Source organism: Phalangium opilio, unplaced genomic scaffold (assembly GCF_054372755.1).
Source record: "Phalangium opilio isolate 3A_F unplaced genomic scaffold, DU_Popi_V2 ptg000013l_1, whole genome shotgun sequence".
In the NCBI taxonomy this organism is placed as follows: Eukaryota; Metazoa; Arthropoda; class Arachnida; order Opiliones; family Phalangiidae; genus Phalangium; species Phalangium opilio.
The window spans coordinates 11,904,166-11,926,640 of record NW_028324148.1 but is presented as its reverse complement, the minus strand read 5'-3'; the positions used below and the strand labels follow the sequence as shown (position 1 = coordinate 11,926,640).

The following is a 22,475-nucleotide window of genomic DNA, read 5'->3' as shown; positions in this document are numbered from 1 at the left end:
TAAAGAGAAGTTACAACCGAATGAAAAGATAGTTAACAACACGTTCAGGATTAGTAATAAAGCTCACCTTAATATTATCAGAATAAAAATCTGTTTCACTTGCAATGTTCCACGCGAAGGCTCCATTTACAATTTTATCTCAATCAAGTATTGTAAATTCATTTGATTCAAACTACCTTTCGTATTTATAAACTTATTGCTCAATATCAGATTTAGATAAAAGAAATCGCGATACGTGTCAATTTAGTGTTTTGCAATCTACATTGCTACCAGGTGAACTCCGCATTTTCACGGTTTCTTCATTATCTGTCAAATACACCACTAAGTGCGGCGTTTACATTCCGTATTTAGGTATCATCGAAATGTAGCCCATTGGCTAATGATCGTTGGGTAAGCTTGAAAATTCAATCCTTTCATCAAAACCAAAACACATATTGTAAACAAAATTTGGAGCATAAATAACATTAATAATTTAACAATAGTTTTAGCATAAGTAGCATGATAACAATAAGAATGAAATTTAACAGACCATAATCTCTATATTTGTATAAAACACACCTTTAATTATTTTAACCAATAGATATGCACAAACTTAGAATTTGATACCCAAAAGGAAATTTTAAACGCGTAAGTAAAAAGTGACTTCACTCAATTGAGTGGTAATAAAGGACTCAATCCAAAAAAATGGCCTTAAAAGACGGTGTTTTATTAATTATGGTCATTTTCTTTACAAAATTACATTCAAGTTATTTAAAATAGCGAACGAAAAAATTTGCTCCCGTACGTTCTTGACTTAAAAAAAACTTTCGTGATCAACGTCAATTTATATTTTTTCAAAAACGTTGATAATTTCATCTGCCAGTTCATGAAGAGGTGGAGCTTGATCCGAATTAGCCAAAAGTGCAACGACAATTCCTTTAGGCATGTCCGAATCCACCCGTTGTACACCGTCCTTCGGTTGTATAAACAGAACCGAAGTCGACCCTGATACTCCACCAGCGTGATTAACAATGAACTTTTGCAATTTACCTAAAGCGGACTCCTGTTTTCGTGGCCTGATAAAAAAACCCATTCCATAACCGCTTCCGTTGGAGAGACTTTTGTGCTCACTGGAGAGACTTTGTTCCGTTGGTTTCCATAATTTTGAAACTGTGTCAGCCTTTAGGAAGGCTTTTCTCTCGTCGCTAGCCTGTGACGAATAAAGCACATTGTTCCCAAACTTAACCAAATCTCCTGAAGTTGACAAGTAACCCCCTCCCGCCAAATAAGCGGAGCTGTCAGCGAAATTGCTATGTATTATGGGTCCGCTTTCCTTCTTCGTGTAGAACTTTGCACGATTGTAAATTATTCGCTCATATTCGTCAATATAAGTGTTATCTAGGCCTAATTTCTCAAAGTGTTTCGTCATGTGTTCAACGAACGTTTGATTGGCTACGGCTTCGATGACGGCGCTTAGAACGCTGAAACCGTAAGAAGAATAATAGTACTTTTCTCCTGGTTTGTATCTCAATTGTTCCTTGTTGAAAACTTCAAGGGACTCTGAAAGAAAAGTATGATAATTATTGAAATACATCATAATTTTGATTTAACAAAAATTGCAAAACGCAGAACTACAGTTTTTCCATTTAGTATAAGAAAAAATGGGGAAGATCCCACCCTTCATTATGTAACAAATACTTATCCAAATTTTAGATCTTATGATTATTTGACATTCTGAAAGCATAGGCCTATAGCCTGTTTAACATTTTTTCTCAAGGTAAATATTACCATCTATCTTCATCCAAAGCATAAAAAATACCATCTGTGGTAAATTTATCTGAAATGCTGCGATATTCCTTCAATTATATATAAAAACTGTATTAAATTTTCATATGAACTAAAATGCGTTTTTGTATCATAACTACCCTATCGCTCTGCAATAATTAGTTGCACTTCCCATAGTCTCTTAATATCACAGAACCTAATAAACATTTTTGTCCTCGTTTCAAAATTCTTTAAAATAAAATACATAGACTTAGTGGTTGTTAATGAACCTTCGAAAGGCGCACATTAAGTAGTTACTTGCTAGTTTTATAGTATTCCGCGAGTTAACTTCGCTGTAGTTTTTAAGTAAGTCTAAAGAGCAGAATACCAAAAACATATTAGTTTTTCTAATGGAAGCTAAGCCTAAAAGCTTGAATTTTTCTTTTAACAGTACGAGTGGGTGTCAGGGCTAGTCTACAAGGGTATACAGGACCTATAGAATATCGCGTAATTCTTTTAGAATGTTATATTCAATATGTCACCTTATGAGAAGGTTTCATAAAATCAAATAAATTCAGCATCATTCAAGTGAAATCAGAATGTTTATAAACGATAATAATAATTTTCTCCCACCTTTAATTGTTTTGTAATGTTTTAAATTATAGAATTCTTGCAATAGAGTTTCCTCGGTACCGTCGCTTTTCACTTTATAGAAATCTCTTATGCCACTTGTACATGTTGCCAATTGTCTCGGGGTAATTGTAACGTTTGTGCCGTTGAATTTAGGTTGAGGATAATCTGGTAAATATTCCAGAATTGATTTGTCCATGTCCAGTTGACCATCTTCCCATAATTTGGCAGCGGCCGTGACTGTAATTGGTTTGCTAATACTACCAATTCGCATGACCGTGTCCTCGGTACACGGTACCAGATTTTCCAAGTCAGAATATCCGAAACCTTCCTTCCATATCGTTTCCCCGTCAATACTAACGGCCACTGTCATGCCTGGAACTCCGTACAAGTTTTTCGATCGTTCAATTATTTTTCGACATTCTTCGATGGCGTTACTTTGCGTGATTTCTAAAAATGCAAGCAATTTAATTTCACTTTCAAGCGTTTCCCAACTTTTTCGAAGTTGCGACACGTTTTGGTCCGATTGTGAAATTTTTCCACGTGTTTTTCTGAGAACTATATTTTTGACATTTTTTACATTTGGCTTTGCCATATACGAACAAAATGTTTGGTGAAAATATGATTGATGATGAAGAACCGGTGTTAAACAAGACAAGGGTCTTATTCTTTTGTCAATTTTTAAACTAAAAAAGTTGACCGTACAATCTCATGACACTTATTTCAAATTGCACCAGCTTAACTTAATTAAAATTCAAAGGGACTTTTTAACGCAAAGTTGCATTGAAGTCCAAAAATAAGTTCTTTTAATAGTTCCTTCACTTCGCGATTTAATTTCAATTGGTATACTTACGGTAAGTGTGGTTCACCAGCGATGTATTTGTTTGTGCTGCGGTCGCTTTAAAATCATCGGCTTGAACGTATTCGAGATATACGAAAACGCCCACTAAAATACTGAAACATTTCAGCAACATTTTTCAAGTATTCCGAAGCGAGTTTTGGGAACCTAGATCTAGAGAAAAATTATAAACGAATGAAAAGATAGAGAACAACACGAGATATTAACAATAAAGCTCACCTTAATATTTTTATAGCAAAAATCCGTTTCACGTGTAATGTTCAATGCGACTAATACACGTTCTAAATTCGGCTCACGACGGTCGCCTTAACGATTTTCCAATGTAGTTATGAAAGAGCTTTTGTATTTTCTGAGATATTTCTACACCTCGCGCGTCTTTGAAAAACCAAGATACTTTGGGTCTTTGTGAAGCAACTTATTACCGCGAAATTCTGCTCGCACTTTAACCTGGAATTTAATTCTTATTCTTAGCTCAATCAAGTACGGTAAATGCATGGTGATACGAACTTATTACACTTATCACTGATATCAGATTTAGATAGAAAAAAAAATTTATTTGATGTATTATTATGTTGCCAATAATCTGTATCAATGTCATTTTGGTGTTTCGCAATCTGTAGTAATATAAAGCGAATTCAATTTTTTCAATTGTTCTTATGACTTGTCAAACATATCACTGTCAGCGTTGTATATATTCAGTATCAGGAATACATACAGCTATTATGTCAGAGGACTTGATTAGGGGCTGCACCTAGCTGGGGGGGCCTTATCAGCGCAAGTTAATTTCTATGCGGGTTTGGTGGGCCGGGCTTGAGTACTACCCGTCACACCACATGATTCTGACGACTCTTTAACTGTAATATAATTCATTGGTTGCAACGTAAGGGGCCGAGTCATGAGCAAGGTGCAAGGCGCAGCGAAACAGATTATTCTCGAGGTAAAATTCGCCATCCATAATGATTAGTCTAGTTATCTCTTCCCACAAAATCCGCCTAGATATATTGAGAAAATGGCAACGCAATAATTCTTTTGTACAGGATGTATTTCTGCTAGTACGTTTTTCGATGTATCATAAAAATACAGCTAATGATCTAAGGGTTAGTGGTAAAATACAATACTTTTACCAAAACCAAAATAGATATTGTAAACAAAATTTGGAACATAAATTAACAATATTAATAATTTAACAATAGTTTTAGCAAAAGTAGCATAATAACAATAATAAAGAAATTTAACAGTCCATAATCTCTATATTGTATGAAACACACTAATTAATATTTTAACCTATAAATAAGCACAAACTTTGAATTAGGTACCATACAAGTTGGGAAACCAAAATAACCCTCTCCGAGTAGAGTCGAGACGCACTTAAGAGGTTTTTCTTAAAAAATTAAATAAATAGAATTGATATTTATTATTTTAATCGTCATTAATTTACTATAATTCTATTTAAACCGTTTTAAGGAACTTTATTCCAAAAATCATTTTAAACATAGCTATTGTTGACGTTTGAATTCAAGCGTATTCCTCTTTAACAATTTTTGGAAATTTAGGGTATATAAGGCGATTGATTCACGATAACTGATAAGAAAAGGCGTAGTTGCTTGAACCTTTGGTGGAAGCCCTGCCATTGGGTGGCTAGACATTTCTCGTATCCCTAGCCGATCGCCACGTTGTTCTTAATCCTAACGATGGGAGAAGAAGCCAAAAATTGCTTTCTGCGAACACGTTTGCTCCGATTTGCCAACTGCGAACGCGGTGACAGACACACACAGACACCGTCCAGTGTAATACCTCTCCGTGACGTCATCGTCACTCGGAGAGGGAAAAAAAATTTGAAACGCATAAGTAAAAAGTGACTTCACTCAAGTGAATGGTAATAAAAAGCACTTATAACTAATAATGCATTCAATCCAAAAAATGGCCTTCAAAGACTGTGTTTTATTAATTATGATCAACGTCTTTACAAGATTAGATTCAAGTTATTTAAAATAGTGACATAAAAAATTTTCTTAAGGAAAACTTTCATGATCAACGTCATTTTATATTTTTTCAAAAGCTTTAAGAATTTGTTGTCCCAGGTCATAATGGATCATAGGAATATCTGAATTAGCCAAAATTGCAACCACAATTCCTTTAGGAACATCGGAATCCACCCGCTGTTCACCGTCCTTCGGTTGTATAAACAGAACCGAAGTCGACCCTGATATTCGACCAGTGTGATTAACTGTAAACTTTTGCAATCTACCTAAAGTGGACTCCTGTTTTCGTGGCACGATAAAAAAACCCATTCCATAACCACTTCCGTTGATCTCAGGACTTTTGTGCTCACTGGAGAGACTTTGTTCCGTTGCTTTCCATAATTTTGAAACTGTGTCAGCCTTTAGGAAGGCTTTTCTCTCGCCGCTAGCCTGTGACGAATAAAGCACATTGTTCCCAAACTTAACCAAATCTCCTGAAGTTGACAGGAAACCCCCTCCCGCCAAATAAGCGGAGCTGTCAATGTAAGGGCTATGTTTTATGGGTCCGTTATCCTTTTTCGTGTAGAATTTTGCACGATTGTAAATTATTCGTTCATTTTCGTCAATATAAGTGTTATCTAGACCTAGTTTCTCAAAGTGTTTCGTCATGTGTTCAACGAACGTTTGGTTGGATACGGCTTCAATGACGGCACCTAGAACGCTGAAACCTTTTGAAGAATAATAGAACTATCTCCCGGTTTGTATCTCAATTGTTCCTTATTGAAAATTTCGAGGGACTCTGAAAGTAGAGATTGAAAACTATTGAAATACGTCAAAATTGTGACTTTACACAAATTGCAAAACGTAGGACTGTTGATTAAGTATGAAAAAATGGGGAAGACCACACCCTTAATTATGAATAGAATATCGCGTTATTTTTTTAGAATGTCATATTCAACACGTCTCCTTATGAGAAGGTTTCATAAAATAAAATAAATTCAGCATATCTCAAGTGAAATCAGAATGTTTATAATAACTATAATAATAATTTTCTCTCACCTTTACTTGTTTTGTAATGTTTCAAATTATAGATTTCTTGCCATTGAACTTCATCGGTACCGTCGCTTTTCACTTTATAGTGATCTCTTATGCCACTTGTACATGTCGCCAGTTGTCTCGGGGTAATTGTAACTTTTGTATCGTTGAATTTCGGTTGAGGATAATCTGGTAAATATTCCAGAATTGATTTGTCCATGTCCAGATGACCATCTTCCCATAATTTGGCGGCGGCCGTGACGGTAATTGGTTTGCTTACACTACCAATTCGCATGACGGTGTCCGCGGTACACGGTACTAGATTTTCCAAGTCAGAATACCCGAAACCTTCGTTCCATATAGTTTTCCCGTCAATACTAACGGCCACTGTCATGCCTGGAACTCCATTCACGTTTTTGTATCGTTCAATTAATTTTCGACATTCTTCGATGGCGTTACTTTGCGTGATATCTAAATAAACAAATAATTTTTTTCACTTTCACGTACTTCCAAAATTTTTCGAAGTAACACATATATGAAATATCTTTAAATGCAAAGTTTTTCCTTGTAGATTTTTGTGAACATTATTTTTGAACATCTTTTACATTGACTTTGCCGTATACGACCTAAATGTTTGGTGGCGATATGTTTTTACAACCGGTGTTGAACAACGTCATAAGATTAGAGTCCCAGAGACAATGAGATTATTTTTATTCCAATAATGACTAGAAACTAATTCTTGGCATTGTTTTTTCGGTAATATTTTTTGAAATTTTTTTTAACTCGAAATTACAACACAGTAATGTGATCAACTCCGTGTTTGGGAAGCACTGGCTTATCTTTTTCAAAATTGAAGTGCGTATTGTATCGCCAAGATACATTGAAGTCCAAAAATAAGTTCTTTTAATTTAATTTTCGCGTTTTAATATCAATTTGTATACTTACGGTAAGTGTGGTTTAGGTGCAATGTATTTGTTTGCGCTGCGGTCACTTGAATAACACCTGCTTGAACGTATTCGAGATATACGAAAACGCCCACTAAAATACTGAAACATTTCAGCAACATTTTTCAAGTATTCCGAAGCGGGTTTTGGGAACCTAGATCTAGAGAGAAATTTAAAACGAATGAAAAGATAGAGAACAACACGGGATATTAGTAATAAAGCTCACCTTAATATTTGTATAGCAAATATTCGTTTCAAGTGTAATGTTCAACGCGACTAATACACGTTCTAAATGCGGTTCACGACGGTCGCCTTAACGATTTTCCAAAGTAGTTATGAAAGAGCTTTTGTATTATCCGAGCTATTTCTACACCTCGCGCGTCTTTGAAAAACCAAGATACTTTGGGTCTGTGTGAGGCAACTTATTAGCGCGAAACTCTGCTCGCACTTGAACCTTGAATTTAATTGTTAGTCTTAGCTCAATCAAGTACGGTAAATGCATGGTGATACGAACTGTATGTCTTACGTATTATTCCACTTATCACTGATATCAGATTTAGATAGAAAAAAATAATTTGATGTATTATTATGTTGCCAACAATCTGTATCAATGTCATCTTGGTATTTCGCAATATGTAGCAATATAGAGCGAATTCAATTTTTTCAATTGTTCTTTATGACTTGTCAAACATATCACTGTCAGCGCTGTCTATATTCAGTATCAGGAATACATACAGCTAATATGTCAGAGGACTTGATTAGGCGCTGCACCTAGCTGGGGGGCCTTATCAGCGCCCCGTCCCCCAATTGTTGCTCATCATATTCTCAATTGAACCTGCGAAACCGATGTCAAGGCACACGGAATTGGCCAGCGGGCCCGACAAACGCCCCTCGATTAGGTGAAAGAAGCTGGACACCGTCAACGGCTAGACCAGCCAGGAGGTGGTTGGTGACATTGATGGACTAAGGCAGCAGAAGACCCACCGAGGCCAACAGTGCCAAACGGCCCAGACAATATATCTGCGACCCCTAGAGGGTTGCCATGAGCTAGGGATGGGCCAAAGCAACAACCGGGGGCCGGGCGGGGGCGAAGCGGCCGAGCAAAACATTCGCGGAACGGGGCAGGGAACGATCTGAACCAAGGGCGAACCCAAGGAACTCCCGAACCGGCACACCGAACCCGCCCCCCCCCCGCCACGACAAGGCCTTTTGCTCTGCTCCACCAGGGTGACCACCCGATGGAGCGAGAGGCCGGCGAGGGGGACATACAGCTAACAGGAATCATTCTGCCTCCATATCTCCCATGTTAATTTCTAATTTCCATGCGTGTTTTGTGGGCCGGGCTTGAGTACTGACAATCACGCCTCATAATTCTGACGACTCTTTAAATGTAATTTCATTAGTTGGTAGCAACGCCAGTTCCAAGACGTGCGCAAGGCGCATGGCGTAGCGAGACGGATTATCCGCGAAGTAAAAGCAAAAGTCGGCCTTGGTCTCGAGCTTTTTCAAGAGGCTCGAAAACTTGTCGAGTCTTTTAAAAGTTGCTTATCGAGGTCTCGAACAGGCCTAATAAAGCACGTCAGTGACGTCACTCAAGTGAGCGGTAATAAGCACTTGTAATTAATAATGCATCCAATCCAAAAAATGGTCTTGAAAGACGGTGTTTTATTTATTGTGTTCAAAATCTTTACAAAATTAGAATCAAGTTAATTAAATAGCGAGTGAAAAAAATTGCTCCCATACGCTCTTGACTTAAATGAAAAGTTCAGTTAACATAACGTTATACATTAAAAGAATGGCCTTATCCTAAATATACAGGGTGTTTGTGAAAGGTCCATCAATAATGAAAGGGCGTATTTATTGGGCCATTTTGAGTCGAAAATGTTCTATGACATTTTTCCGTCCGGGCCACTGTTTTCAAGTTATGATTGGAGTAATTTACGGATGACCCCTTAAATTTAATTTAGAAATTGAAAGACAGCGCTAATTTAATGAAGGGGTCATCCCTAAAATATTCAAATCATAACTCGAAAACCGTGGCTCGGACGGCTAAATGTCATAGAACATTTTCGACTCAAAATGGCCCAATAAATACGCCCTTTCATTATTGATGGACTTTTCACAAACACCCTGTATAACGAAATATATATATAAAAAAATTATCTATTTTTACAAAATAATTAGCATTTAATTAGTCATAAAAACGAGGACTACTTCGCCATCCGCCATTGGTTTAGTGGCGTCTGCTGAATCGAACCTACCTTACCTCTCTCAACCTAAGAGAATTCAACCTGTTAGTATTGTTAGTTCCAGAGCGCGCCGCCAATAAATGAGGGCGCCACCTTACGCGAAACCTAATACTTGCTCCTAAAGCAAGCACGCATTTACTCTTTCTCGCGCCTCGATAGCGCACAGTTCATGCTGAACTACAAGCCAATGTAACTCTACTAAATTGATAACCATTAAAGCATTAATATGTTATACCATGCGTTTATATCATTACTACATTAAGATTAGGGGTAGCTAAAAACCTAACACAACCAATCCCATTTGGGTAAATGATTCGATTAAGCAGACACCGCTACACCAATATACCTATTCACACTTATGGCCGAGCATGAGCAGTTGCATTGTATGGGGGCGTGAGTTTTACGCTTCTATGGTCCGAGACTATGGAGTTAACATGTAAACTAAACTACGATGGACGTGTGGGAACACATTGTGTAATTTAATATTAAAATGAAATGCCAAGTATTTAAAATAGAGAGAGTACAATCAAAACCATGTTAAGAAATTTAGTGTTTAAGTTCTAATGGAAACGGCCGTGTATTGATACTAGTAGGTTAAACTAAGCCTCGGCGACGGTATGGGATCATCGCTTCATCGGATTCGGCCATGTCCGCCTTTGGTCCGCCGATTCAAAAAAGAAAGCCTTGGCGTCCAATTTCGTGTGTAGAATTTCATTAACTAGAACCTACCCCAATTTTTCGTCTATCATTTAAATTTGATAAAATTTAAATCGGAAGTTTAATTAATACTTTCACAACCGGTAATACAACGCTGTTTCATAGAAATAAACTCGAATGCGTAAAAAATAAGGCAAAAGCAATGGTTACAAAATACGGTACCGCCCCCAAACATTCTTTCTGCGCATGCTCCTCTCTCGGGAACTTTACCCAATTTTCAGCCTAGCTCTACTGGTGAAAATAGTGGCACAGTAGTCCTCGTTTTTAAGACAAATTAAATGATAATTATTTTGTATTAATAGATCATTTATTTTTTTATATACATATTTTCCTATTATATTTAGGAAAAGGCCTTTCTTTTGAGGTATAATCAATTATGTTACCCGACCTTTTCCTTTTATTAAACCTTTCATGTTCAAAGTCATTTTATATTTTTTCAAAAACTTTGATAATTTGATGTGCCACTTCATGAAGGGGTGGAGGAAAATCCGAGTTAGCCAAAACTGAGACCACAATTCCTTTTGGCATATCCGAATCCACTTGCTGTTCACCGTCCTTCGGTTGTATGAACAGTACCGAACTTGACCCTGATGTTCGACCAGTGTGATTAACTGTAAACTTTTGCAATTTCCCTAAAGGGGACTCCTGTTGCCGTGCCCTGATACCAAAACCCATTCCATAACCATTTCCGTTGGGCAGACGACTTTGTTCCGATGGTTTCCATAATTTTGAAACTGTGTCAGCCTTAAAGAAGGCTTTTTTCTCGTCGCTAGCCTGCGATGAATAAAGCACATTGTTCCCAAACTTAACTAAATCTCCTGAAGTTGACAGGTAACCCCCTGCTGCATAATGACTGGAGCTGTCAATGTAAGGGCTATGTATTATTTGTCCGTTATCGTTTTTCGTGTAGAACTTTGCACGATTGTAAATTATTCGCTCATTTTCGTCAATATAAGTGTTATCTAGACCTAGTTTCTCGAAGTGTTTCGTCATGTGTTCTACGAATGTTTGATTGGCTACGGCTTCAATAACGGCGCTTAGAACGCCGAAACCGTGAGAAGAATAATAGTACTTTTGTCCTGGTTTGTATCTCAATTGTTCCTTGTTGAAAACTTCGAGGGACTCTGAAAGAAAAGTTTGAAAAGTAGGAAATTCGTTAAAGTACTGACTTTAAACAAATTGCAAAACGTAGGACTGCAATTTTTCCACTAAGTATCCTTATTTTTAGATAAATCTTATGATTATTTTACATTCTGAAATCCCAGGTCTATAGCCTGTTCTGTTTCTCAATGTAACAGAAATAACAATTGCATCTATCTTCATCCAAAGCATGGAAAAATAGGTGATACTTCACTTTTTTATCATAACTATCCTATCCCTCTGCAACAATAGTAACACTTCCTTCAGTCCCTCAACATCATAAAAACTAAAAAAAAATATTTTTGTCCTCATTTTATATTTAATTTAAACAAAATACTTGAGACTTAATGGTTATTTTTGAAAATTCGAAACGCGCGCATTAAATAGTTACTTATTGTTAAGGAGTAGAACGACAAAAACATCATGTTTTTTCTATGGGAAGCTAAATCTAAGAGCGTGGTTTTTTCGTTTGACATTATCGGTTTGTCTCAGGTCCAAACTACAAATAATACAGTACCTATAGAATATCGTATAATTCGTTAAGAATGTCATATTCAATCATGTCCCCTTATGAGGTTTCATAAAATCAAATTCACCTTCATTCAAGTTTCAAGTGAAATCAAAATTTTCATAAAGGATAATAATAATTTTCTCTCACCTTTAACTGTTTTGTAATGCTTTACATTATAGGCCTCTTGAAATTGAGCTTCCTCGGTACCGTCACTTTTGATTATAAAGAAATCTCTTATGCCACTTGTACATGTCGCCAGTTGTCTCGGGGTAATTGTAACGTTTGTATCGTTGAATTTCGGTTGAGGATAATCTGGTAAATATTCCAGAATTGATTTGTCCATGTCCAGTTGACCATCTTCCCATAATTTGGCAGCGGCCGTGACGGTAATTGGTTTGCTTACACTACCAATTCGCATGATAGTGTCCGCGGTACACGGCACTAGATTTTCTAAGTCAGAATACCCGAAACCTTCCTTCCAAACCGTTTCCCCGTCAATGCTAACGGCCACTGTCATGCCTGGAACTCCGTACACGTTTTTCGATCGTTCAATTATTTTTCGACATTCTTCGATGGCGTTACTTAGCGTGAAATCTACAAATGAAAGTAATTTAATTTCACTTTTGAATGTTTCTCAAGTTTTTGGACGATTACACATAAAGGAAACATCATTGAAGGTGAAATATTTCCTTGTGTTTTTCTGAGAACTATATTTTTGAACATCTTCTACAATTGCCTTTGCCCTATACGACCAAAATGTTTGGTGAAGATATGATTTTATAACTAGTGTTAAAAAACGTCCCTAGACAAGGGTCTTATTCTTTTGTCAATTTATAAACTTAAAAAAGGTGACCATACAATTTCATGGCATTTATTTCAAACCTTACAACACAGAAATGTGACCAACTATGCGATTGGGAAAGACTTTCTTAACTTTTTCAAAATTGAAATGGATAATTTATCGCCAAGTTACATTGAAGTACAAATATAAGTTATTTTAATTGTTCCTTTTCTTCACGTTTTATTATCAATTGGTATACTTACGGTAAGTGTGGTTTATATGCGATGCGGCCACTTGAATATCATCGGCTTGAACGTATTCGAGATATACAAAAACGCCCACTAAAATAATAAAATGATTCAGCAACATTTTTCAAGTATTCCGAAGCGAGTTTTGGGAACCTAGATCTAAAGAGAAAATATAACCGAATGAAAAGATAGTTAACCACACGTTCAGGATTAGTAATAATGCTCAGCTTAATATTTTCAAAGTAAAAATCTGTTTCACTTGCAATCTTCCACCCGAAGTCTCCACGTACAATTATGAATTGCTGGACTTAGCTCAATCAACTATTGTAAATCCATTTGATTCGAACTACCTATCGTATTTTTAAACTTATCGCTGAATATCAGATTTAGATAATAGATATAGAGTAACAGAATTATATGCATCGCAGGTGTTGCAACGAATGTTATTATCGATTTTTCATGGTTTCTTCATTACTTATCATATATATCACTGTGTGCCGCATCTACATTCAGTATTTAGGTATCATCAAAATATAGCTAAAGGTTTTCATAAGATAAATGTTCCATAAGTTTTTCACTGGTTACTGAGAGCTTGTCATGAAGTGATTGAAGTAGACGAACCGTCATAGATTATCGTAAAGCGACGCCTGGTGAGGCGCTGTCAAAGGCTTAGTACAGAATAAATAGGACGATGGACTGCAAAACCGAGTGTAGTCAATTCTCGCGTCGTTCTTGAACCATACCTCTTAGTAAGTCTCTAGTATTACGAAATATAGTTAGTATCATCTTAGTAGTAAGTGTTAAGCTATACAACTTATAAATACGCACACTTATCACAAGCATTAATGTAACCAAAGTTTAATTAGACTTAGCAAGTCAAGTTTCAGTAACTAAGATCAACAAAAAATAAAAGTACAACGTAAATAGTAAGAAATATAGTCAATATAAAGTTCTGTAACATCTATCTACTATATCGAATTATCTTGGTCCCCTGATGCGAAATATCCGGCCCTGCAGATGTACATGTACATTGAATTGAAAGACGCCACTTTGAACAGTCTAGAAATGGGTGATTTCAAACTTCCTTTTACTGTCGAAACGCTTGGCATGAGTTTATTTTTCATTGTTCACACAACTAAGGGAGAAATCTAAAATTCACAAGACTCAAAAGGGAAGGTAAGCGCCTGAACTACATCGTGTAAATTGAAGTCGAAATTAATGTAAGAAAAACTTGAACACTTTCACAATAGACCCAACCAACAAATCTTTCGAATTTTTATAACGACGCAGATCTCGTTCTCGGGTTTTGAGGCGAGAAAGGGATAACCTGATTTGCTTGATTTCGCCATGCGCCGAACCTGTTTTACCCAAAGGGTCAGACTCTAACCCAATCAGAAAAAAAAGAGATTTATTTTCGTCGGTCATCGACAGATGGTACTACAGTCAACTTTGTTAGTCACGTGATCCTATCCCATAGATGGATACGAGCCCAACCCAACTTGTTTATTTGTTGGTTGGGTCTATTGTCGAGTTTTCTCTCTTCTGTTAAGTAATTCTTTAACACAAAACTAAACAAAAATCTAATATATTAATCAGTCAGGAACATTTCAGGGAAATTATGTAAATGTAGGAACCATATTACTGACTGACGTATATTTCAATATGGTATGTAATTGTTTATCACAATAATCTTAAAAATTAGAGCAGTTCATATCGCAAGTACTAGTTCTACGCAATTATTAACAATAAAATAAAATTTGTGCTTTAAACTAGAAATGGATTAGAAAAAACCGTTTTATTAATTGTCGTTAGCTTGTTTACAAAAATATATTCAAATGCGAGTAAAGGTCTCGCATGTTCTTGACCTTCATGTTCAACGATATTCTATATTTTTCAAAAACTTTGATAATTTCAGGTGCCAGTTCATGAAGGGGTGGAGCTAGATTCGAATTAGCCAAAATTGCAACCACAATTCCTTTCGGCATATCCGACTCCACCCCTTGTACACCGTCCTTAGGTTGTATAAACAATATCGAAGTCGACCCTGATCCTTGACCACTGTGCATCGAGGTGAACACCGCTTTTTCATGGTTTCTTCATTATCTGTTAAAACCATCACTAAGTGCGGCGTTTAAATTCAGTATTTAGGTATCATCAAAATGAAGCCCATTGGCTGATGACCTTTGGGTAAGCCTATAAATTCAATCCTTTACCAAAACCAAAATATATATTGCTAACAAAATTTGGAACACAAATAAATAACATTAATAATTTAACAATAGTTTTAGCATAAGTAGCATAATAACAATATGAATGAAAGTTAACAGACCATAATCTCTATATTGTATGAAACACACTCTTAATTATTTTAACCAATAATTAAGCACAAACTTAGAATTTGATACCAAAAAAATAAATTTGAAACGCTTAAGTAAAAATAAGTGACTTAACTCAAGTGAATGGTAATAAAGCACTTATAACTAATAATGCACTCAATCCAAAAAATGGCCTTGAAATAAGGTGTTTTATTAATTATATATGGTCATCTTCTTTACAAATTTACATTCAAGTTATTTAAAATAGCGACCCCAAAAAATTGCTCCCGTACGTGCTTGACTTAAGAAAAACTTTCATGATCAACGTCAATTTATATTTTTTCAAAAACTTTGATAATTTGATCTGCCAGTTCATGAAGAGGTGGAGGTAAATCCGAATTAGCCAAAATTGCAACGACAATTCCTTTTGGCATATCCGAATCCACCCGTTGTTCACCGTCCTTCGGTTGTATAAACAGAACCGAAGTCGACCCTGATCCTTGACCACTGTGATTAACTGCAAACTTTTGCAATTTACCTAAAGTGGACTCTTCTTTTCGTGACCTGATACCAAAACCCATTCCATAACCACTTCCCATGGAGAGACTTTGTTCCGTTGGTTTCCATAATTTTGAAACTGTGTCAGCCTTTAGGAAGGCTTTTCTCTCGTCGCTAGTCTGTGACGAATAAAGCACATTGTTCCCAAACTTAACCAAATCTCCTGAAGTTGACAGGAAACCCCCTGCTGCCCAATAGATGGAGCTGTCAACGTAAGGGCTATGTATTATAGGCCCGTTGTCCTTTTTCGTGTAGAAATTTGCACGATTGTATATTATCCGTTCATTTTCGTCGAAATAAGTGTTATCTAAGCCTAGTTTCTCAAAGTGTTTCGTCATGTGTTCTATGAACGTTTGATTGGCTACGGCTTCAATAACGGCGCTTAGAACGCCGAAACCGTATGAAGAATAATAGTATTTTTCTCCTGGTTTGTATCTTAATTGTTCTGTGTTGAAAACTTCGAGGGACTCTGAAAGTTAAGTTTGAAAATTAATTAAATACGTCAGAATTCTGGCTTCACAAGAACTAAGATGTGATTTGTTATCACGACTACCCTATCCCTCTGCAACAATTTGTAACACTTCCTTCAGTCACACGTGATGTAGCCCAATATCTCAGAAACTGAATACATTTTAGCAAAAGTAATATAAGAAACCTCCCTACGGGAGGAAAGTGTACAAAGGCGAATTTTTCCCGATACATCCTCGTACCGCCAATGTCCCCGCGCACTTATACGGCCGTAAACAAAGTTTAAAAAATAGGGCTGGGCCGCGTAGAGCGTAGGAATACATTCTCTGATCTCGCGATTGCGTCGGCTGCTTAAGCGATTGCGTCGGCTGCTTAAGTGATTGCGTCGGCTGCTTAAGTTTGTCAATTTCACAAACTCATTGTAATTTTAAACTTTTCCAATGAAATAATTCATGCAGTATTTTTAGATTTTGATGATAATCAATCATTAATAGACAGGCAGTGACTAGATTGTAGGATTTTCATAGGTCTTTGCGTAAAATTTGAAATAAACCCTTACTTTGCCAAGGTATATGACTAACACTATACATAGATTTCAAAATGGTGTTATTATCTTTCTCGAAATTTTATTCTTGTATTCATAATTTTCATCTTCTTCTTGGCTTCACAATAAACTAGATTTTCGTTTCGAAATAAAAGTATGTGAATATTTATTAACAAAATCAGGAATCTCCTGTTTCTTTAAGACAGACGGCTAAGCAGACTACACTAGTTTGAAGCGCTTTTTCCTCTTTCCTTTTCCAACGACCATATCGAAAGACTACCGTACCTTGTCCATGAGCAATAGTGTCTGAATATGGTATTTGGCGGTACGAGGATGTATCGCGTGTTTTAACGTTATGCCTAAGGCGTCTTGTATACTTCCCTCCCGTAGGGAGGTTTCTTATATTACTTCTGATTTTAGTCATACTTTCAAACTTAATTAAAATAAATCTTCGGACTTAACTGTCATTAATGAAACTTCCTAGGCACACGTTTAATAGTTACTGGTTAATTTAAAAGTATTCCAAGAGTTAACTACCCTATAGTTTTCAAGTTTTTCTAAAGAGCAGAACACCAAAAATACCATACATTTTCTAAGGGAAGCTAAGCCTAAAAACTGAGAATTTTTCGGGTTGGTGTTAGGCTTCATTTACAAAGGCTTACCAGCCCTGCGGAATATCGCGAAATTCGTTCCTCATTCCAGCGAAATCAGAAAGTATTAAACGATTACTAGAATTTCCCCTTACCTTTAATTGTCTTGAAATGTTTCAAATTATAGAACTCTTGGAGTTGAGCTTCCTCAGTACCGTCGCTTTTCAATTTTGAGTAATGTCTTATGCCACTTGTACATGTCGCCAGTTGCCTTGGGGTAATTGTAACGTTTGTACCGTTGAATTTGGGTTGAGGATAGTATCCTCTTCCCATAATTTGGCGGCGGCCGTGACAGTAATTGGTTTACTTATACTAGCGATTCTCATGACGGTGTCCTCGCCACACGGCACTAGATTTTCCAAGTCAGAATACCCGAAACCTTCTTTCCATATGGTTTCCCCGTCAATGCTAACGGCCACTGTCATGCATGGAACTCCGTACAAGTTTTGCGATCGTACAATTAATTTTCGACATTCTTCGATGGCGTTACTTTGCGTGAATTCTAAATATAAGAATAGTTTAATTTCACTTTCAAGTGTTCCTCAAATTCTTAGAAATTGCGAGACGTTTTTTTGGCCGATTACATATAAAGAAACATCTTTTAATGCAAAATTTTTCCTTGTGGGTTTCTGAGAACTATATATTTTAACAACTTATTTATTTATATAAAGAGGGATAAGGTTACTAAGAAGGGCTGGATTAAGGGGGCGAGGGGGCACTGACCCCAGGGCGCAAGGCTTGTTGGGGGCGCATTGAGTTAAAAGTATTCCCCCTTAGCAACATTTGCTGTTCCGTTTTGTCCGACTTAATGGGGCGCACACTATCTCGGCCCCCGGGTGCAAAATTGCTTAATCCGGCCCTGTAAATTAGATGCTAAGCGTTTAGTCCTCCATTGTATCCTGTTAACTATTCGCGAATAACCCGACAATCATTTTCAACTTGACACGGGTAGAAGTTTAGTTTCGGGTTATTTGAAAAGTTAATTGCGGGTATCTGGTCCTCGAACGGGTACCCGCACATGCCCAGATGAAAGCCGAAATTTTGAGCGACATAGCCCCCTTGGCCTGAACATGCCTAGTATAATAATAAATAAAATAATCCTGGGTTGGCACCTGGAGATATTCGCCCTCACTATCGTTCTTAAACCTCTTTAATTGTCGTATTTACCACGTCCCCTCCTGCCACATTCCTCCGAAAATGTCGTTAAAAAATTAGAGAAACCATTCTACACTTTCTGAGTAAGCTGACAATTAAATTTTTTACTCGACCCAAGAATGATAGAGTTCTAGCTAGTGGGGAATAGTTTAACTCAATGCACCCCCAACAAGCCTTGCGGCCGATGGCCTGTGTCTTCTGCCCCCAAATAAATCCAGCATTGCCTACAAACACAGTAATGTGACCAACTTGGCGTTTGGGAAACACTGACTTATTCAAATAAATATTTTATCTCAAAGTTACGTTGAAGTTCCAAAATAACTTCTTTTAATTGTTTCTAGTTAAAGGGTTTTAATATCAATTAATATACTTACGGTAAGTGTGGTTCACCAGCGACGTATTTGTTTTCTATGCGGTCATTTGAATAACACCTGCTTGAGCGTATTCAAGATATACGAAAACTCCCACAAGAATACTGAAATATTCCAGCAACATTTTTTCACGTATTCCGAGGCGAGTTTTAGAAACCTAGATCTGAAGAGAAATTACAAACGAATATAAAGATAGTAAACAACACGGGATACTAATAATCAAGCTTACCTTAATATTTTTATAGCACGTGTAAAGGTCCACGCGAGGAATTAACGTTCCAAACGTGGTACCTGTCGATTGTCTTACGATTTTTGAAAGTGGTTTTAAATCTTAAAAATGCGTGTCTGCCAACCTGTCATCGCCCAATAAATTTTATGCAAAATCAAAATCACCAGCTTCCTACTGCAGAGTCGAGAATAATGAAATATGGTTACTACTTACTTGAGTGTACTTTAGCGAACGATGAAACTAAAATTTTGGTCTTGACTGTGATTCCCTAGAACACCGCAACCGGTTTGCCTGAGATTTTTTTTTATCAATCTCCAAGAAAACTAATTTTGTATTTTTTTTTGAGATAATTCTACACCTCGCGCGACTTTGAACAAGTTGGGAAACCAAAATGAACCTCTCCGAGCCGAGACGAATTTACTTTCTAAACACAGGTCCACCAGCCAATGAGATAAACCGGAAGTACATAGTTCAAATTGGCGAAATATTGCCAAGGTCTTTAGCAAAGGCTTAAGCGTTTAACAATTTCCTTTGTATCCTCAATAATTCTAATGAGGACCTAAAATGTATCAGTGAAGGGTGTATTTAACTTTCGGCTCACTCTGAACCGTTAACACCTCCTATAAGATGAGGTGAAACAAGGTCATTTCTAGTATAAATCTAGCGTATCTTATTTCACAGACCCAATCGTTTCAACACTTGTGGATAAATGAAGAATTAACATCCATATTATCTATTGAATATAAAAATGCGTTTACACTATATATAAATGTAGTAAAGCTGAATTAAAAAGTAAACACCAAATTTGAAATGTTAATATCAAAAGATGTTCTTGGAATATAAAGATGAAACAGAGCTTTATAGCTACACAACTACTTAAAGAATCGTAATGCCGAAATTTTTTTAAAATATTTCCATTTAATATTCTGCAAAAAGGAAATGTTATCGTTTTGTAAGAGATCTTATCATCCTACTCGCTTTATATTAACTTTGATGTGCGTGTAGTGTTTCGATTCGGATGCAATCTTCATTACTCGTTCTATATAAACTCTCACTTGTGTCATTACATAGAAATAAGTTTATCTTAAATAATTAATTAAATATTAATGATATTAATTATTTTAATCGCCAGTAAATAACTTTAAAAATAGTTAAATCGTTTTAAATAAAGTTGTTCCTATTATCTTTCGAAACTTTGCTAATATTGACGTTTAAAGTGAAGGGTACCCCTCTTGCCCGCTTTCTTCTAATTTTGGGGTATATATACGATTCGTTTCCATTATAATAATAGATAAAAACGCATTCGCGTGAACCGATGGTGGAAGCCCTGCCATTGGGAGGCTAGACGTTTCTCGTAACCCTAGCCGATCGCCGCGTATATCTTGAAACCAATAATAGATAAAAACGCATTCGCGTGAACCGATGGTGGAAGCCCTGCCATTTGGAGGCTAGACGTTTCTCGTAACCCTAGCCGATCGCCGCGTATATCTTGAAACCAAACGATGACGAAGGCAAAGAAGCCAGAATGGACTGACTGGCGTCCATGTGGAATGGACAAAGACCTGAAGATGGTGGTGCATAGAAGCTGGTGTCAATGTGGAATTGACGAAGAACAGAAGATGGTGGTGCATAGAAGCTGTTGTCAATGTGGAATTGACGAAGAACAGAAGATGGTGGTGCATAGAAGCTGGTGTCAATGTGGAATTGACGAAGAACAGAAGATGGTGGTGCATAGAAGCTGGTGTCAATGTGGAATTGACGAAGAACAGAAGATGGTGGTGCATAGAAGCTGGTGTCAAGGTGAAATTGACGAAGAACAGAAGATGGTTGTGCTTGGAAGCTAGCAAGTACAGACTAGTGTCCATGTGGGATGGACAAAGACTAGCAGATTGTGGTCCTTAGAAGCCAGTTAGTAAAGACTGGTGTTGGTAGATGAATGGCCAAATTTCCGTGAACCGCGAACGCGTTCCGGAAATCGGGTGTTTGTTTGCTCCGATTTGTAAACTGCGAACGCGGTCACGTGGGGTCTGACAGACAGAAGACAGATAGACACACACACACAGACAGACAGGCACGGCCGGTGTAATACCTCTCCGTGACATACGTCACTCGGAGAGGTAAAAACCATACATTGGGTCTGTGTGACAGTGTGAGGCAATTTATTAGTGCGAGATTTTCCTGGCACTTGAACCTTGAGCGTTCTTAAGAATTAAATTGTTTTTCTTAGCTCAATCACTGAATATTAGAATTAGATAAAAGAAAAATAAATCGACCAACATAATTTGATCTATCCCAGGTGTTGCCAAGAATTTGTGTTAATGTCAATTTCGTGTTTCGCAATCTGTAGCAATTTACTGCGAATTCCACTTTTTCAATTGTTCTTAATGAATTTTCTAACCTATCACTCTCAGCGGCGTTTATATTTAGCTTCAAGAATTCATACATATACTAGTCTCTACTATACTAAGGCCATTACGAAGTAGGCCTATAGGAAGTGTCACACTTATGGAACATATCTTATTAACTTATGGCTGTATGTATTTCGGTCACTTTTCAAGTACGTTTATCATTGTATCACAAAACTGTAGCTGTGGGTTAGAGGTATAATGCAATACTTTTACTGAAACAAAAATTGAAATTGAAAATAAATAAATAATACTATTATTTTAACAAAAGTTTTAGCAAATTTAACAGGTCTTAATCTATATATTGTATGAAACAAACTTTTAAATATTATAACCTATAAATAAGCTAAAACAGTGAGTTAATCACCAAAAATTAAATCAGAAATTCATAAGTATATGTATGTGTATAATAAGTTCAGCTAGCTAATTGGACCAAGTCATCTTGCGACTTATTGCCACTTATCTAACGCCTTTACAATGCATAGAGGGGTGGTGGCTAGCCCCTATGCCACAGCTAACCGACAGCGCCCTAAACTAACTATTACCATTAACCTCTGCAAGTTTTTGATGGAAAGGAGAAACCGGGTAAGACCGCGGAGGAAAACTCCTTTAACAAGCGGGGAGAGAACTTGCAAACTCTACGCAGAAGGATTTCTTCCCAGATTTTTCACCCGGTGCCACAGTCCGGGATTGAACCCGGGATCATCTTGCTGCGAGGCGAAAGCGCTAACCGCTACGCCACCCCACCTCTATATGACGTCACTCAAGTGAATGGTAATTAAGCACTTGTAACTAATAATGCATTCTTGGTCATGGCCTTGAAAGACTGTGTTTTATTAATTATGGTCATCTTCTTTACAAAATTACATTCAAGTTAATAAAATAGCGATTGGTTCCGCACGTTCTTTACTCAATTAAACCTTTCATGATTTTGTTTTATATTTCTTCAAAAACTTTGATAA

General features: G+C 36.8%; 4 protein-coding genes across 6 annotated transcripts; all 4 read right to left on the bottom strand.

Moving 5' to 3' along the window:
- Nucleotides 1–692: 692 nt before the first annotated feature.
- Nucleotides 693–3,673, bottom strand: LOC149709141 (serine beta-lactamase-like protein LACTB, mitochondrial). Of its 3 annotated transcripts, XM_089863247.1 has the most exons (4): nucleotides 3,452–3,673; nucleotides 3,227–3,385; nucleotides 2,377–2,823; nucleotides 693–1,539 (listed from the first exon to the last, which is right to left on the bottom strand). In XM_089863247.1, the coding sequence occupies exons 2-4, from the start codon at nucleotides 3,345–3,347 to the stop codon at nucleotides 824–826; spliced, it is 1,284 nt and encodes a 427-aa protein (XP_089719373.1). In that variant the 5' UTR covers nucleotides 3,348–3,385; nucleotides 3,452–3,673; the 3' UTR covers nucleotides 693–823. The 3 variants fall into 3 exon arrangements, with proteins under 3 accessions (XP_089719373.1, XP_089719372.1, XP_089719370.1); XM_089863246.1 differs by having other exon boundaries at nucleotides 3,227–3,673; XM_089863244.1 differs by lacking the exons at nucleotides 3,227–3,385; nucleotides 3,452–3,673 and having other exon boundaries at nucleotides 2,377–3,015.
- Nucleotides 3,674–5,153: 1,480 nt separating this feature from the next.
- LOC149709139 (serine beta-lactamase-like protein LACTB, mitochondrial) lies at nucleotides 5,154–7,496 on the bottom strand. The gene is made up of 4 exons (XM_089863243.1): nucleotides 7,399–7,496; nucleotides 7,174–7,332; nucleotides 6,253–6,699; nucleotides 5,154–5,992 (listed from the first exon to the last, which is right to left on the bottom strand). Exons 2-4 carry the CDS (start codon nucleotides 7,292–7,294, stop codon nucleotides 5,907–5,909), a joined length of 654 nt encoding a protein of 217 aa, XP_089719369.1. The 5' UTR covers nucleotides 7,295–7,332; nucleotides 7,399–7,496; the 3' UTR covers nucleotides 5,154–5,906.
- On the bottom strand, nucleotides 5,275–5,862 carry LOC149709140 (serine beta-lactamase-like protein LACTB, mitochondrial). Its single transcript, XM_089863917.1, has one exon. The coding sequence runs from the start codon at nucleotides 5,860–5,862 to the stop codon at nucleotides 5,275–5,277; it is 588 nt and encodes a 195-aa protein (XP_089720043.1).
- Nucleotides 7,497–8,987: 1,491 nt separating the features above from the next.
- Nucleotides 8,988–12,971, bottom strand: LOC149709138 (serine beta-lactamase-like protein LACTB, mitochondrial). Its single transcript, XM_089863242.1, has 3 exons — nucleotides 12,834–12,971; nucleotides 11,937–12,383; nucleotides 8,988–11,262 (listed from the first exon to the last, which is right to left on the bottom strand). The coding sequence occupies exons 1-3, from the start codon at nucleotides 12,937–12,939 to the stop codon at nucleotides 10,565–10,567; spliced, it is 1,251 nt and encodes a 416-aa protein (XP_089719368.1). The 5' UTR covers nucleotides 12,940–12,971; the 3' UTR covers nucleotides 8,988–10,564.
- Between the last annotated feature and the right edge of the window lie 9,504 nt (nucleotides 12,972–22,475).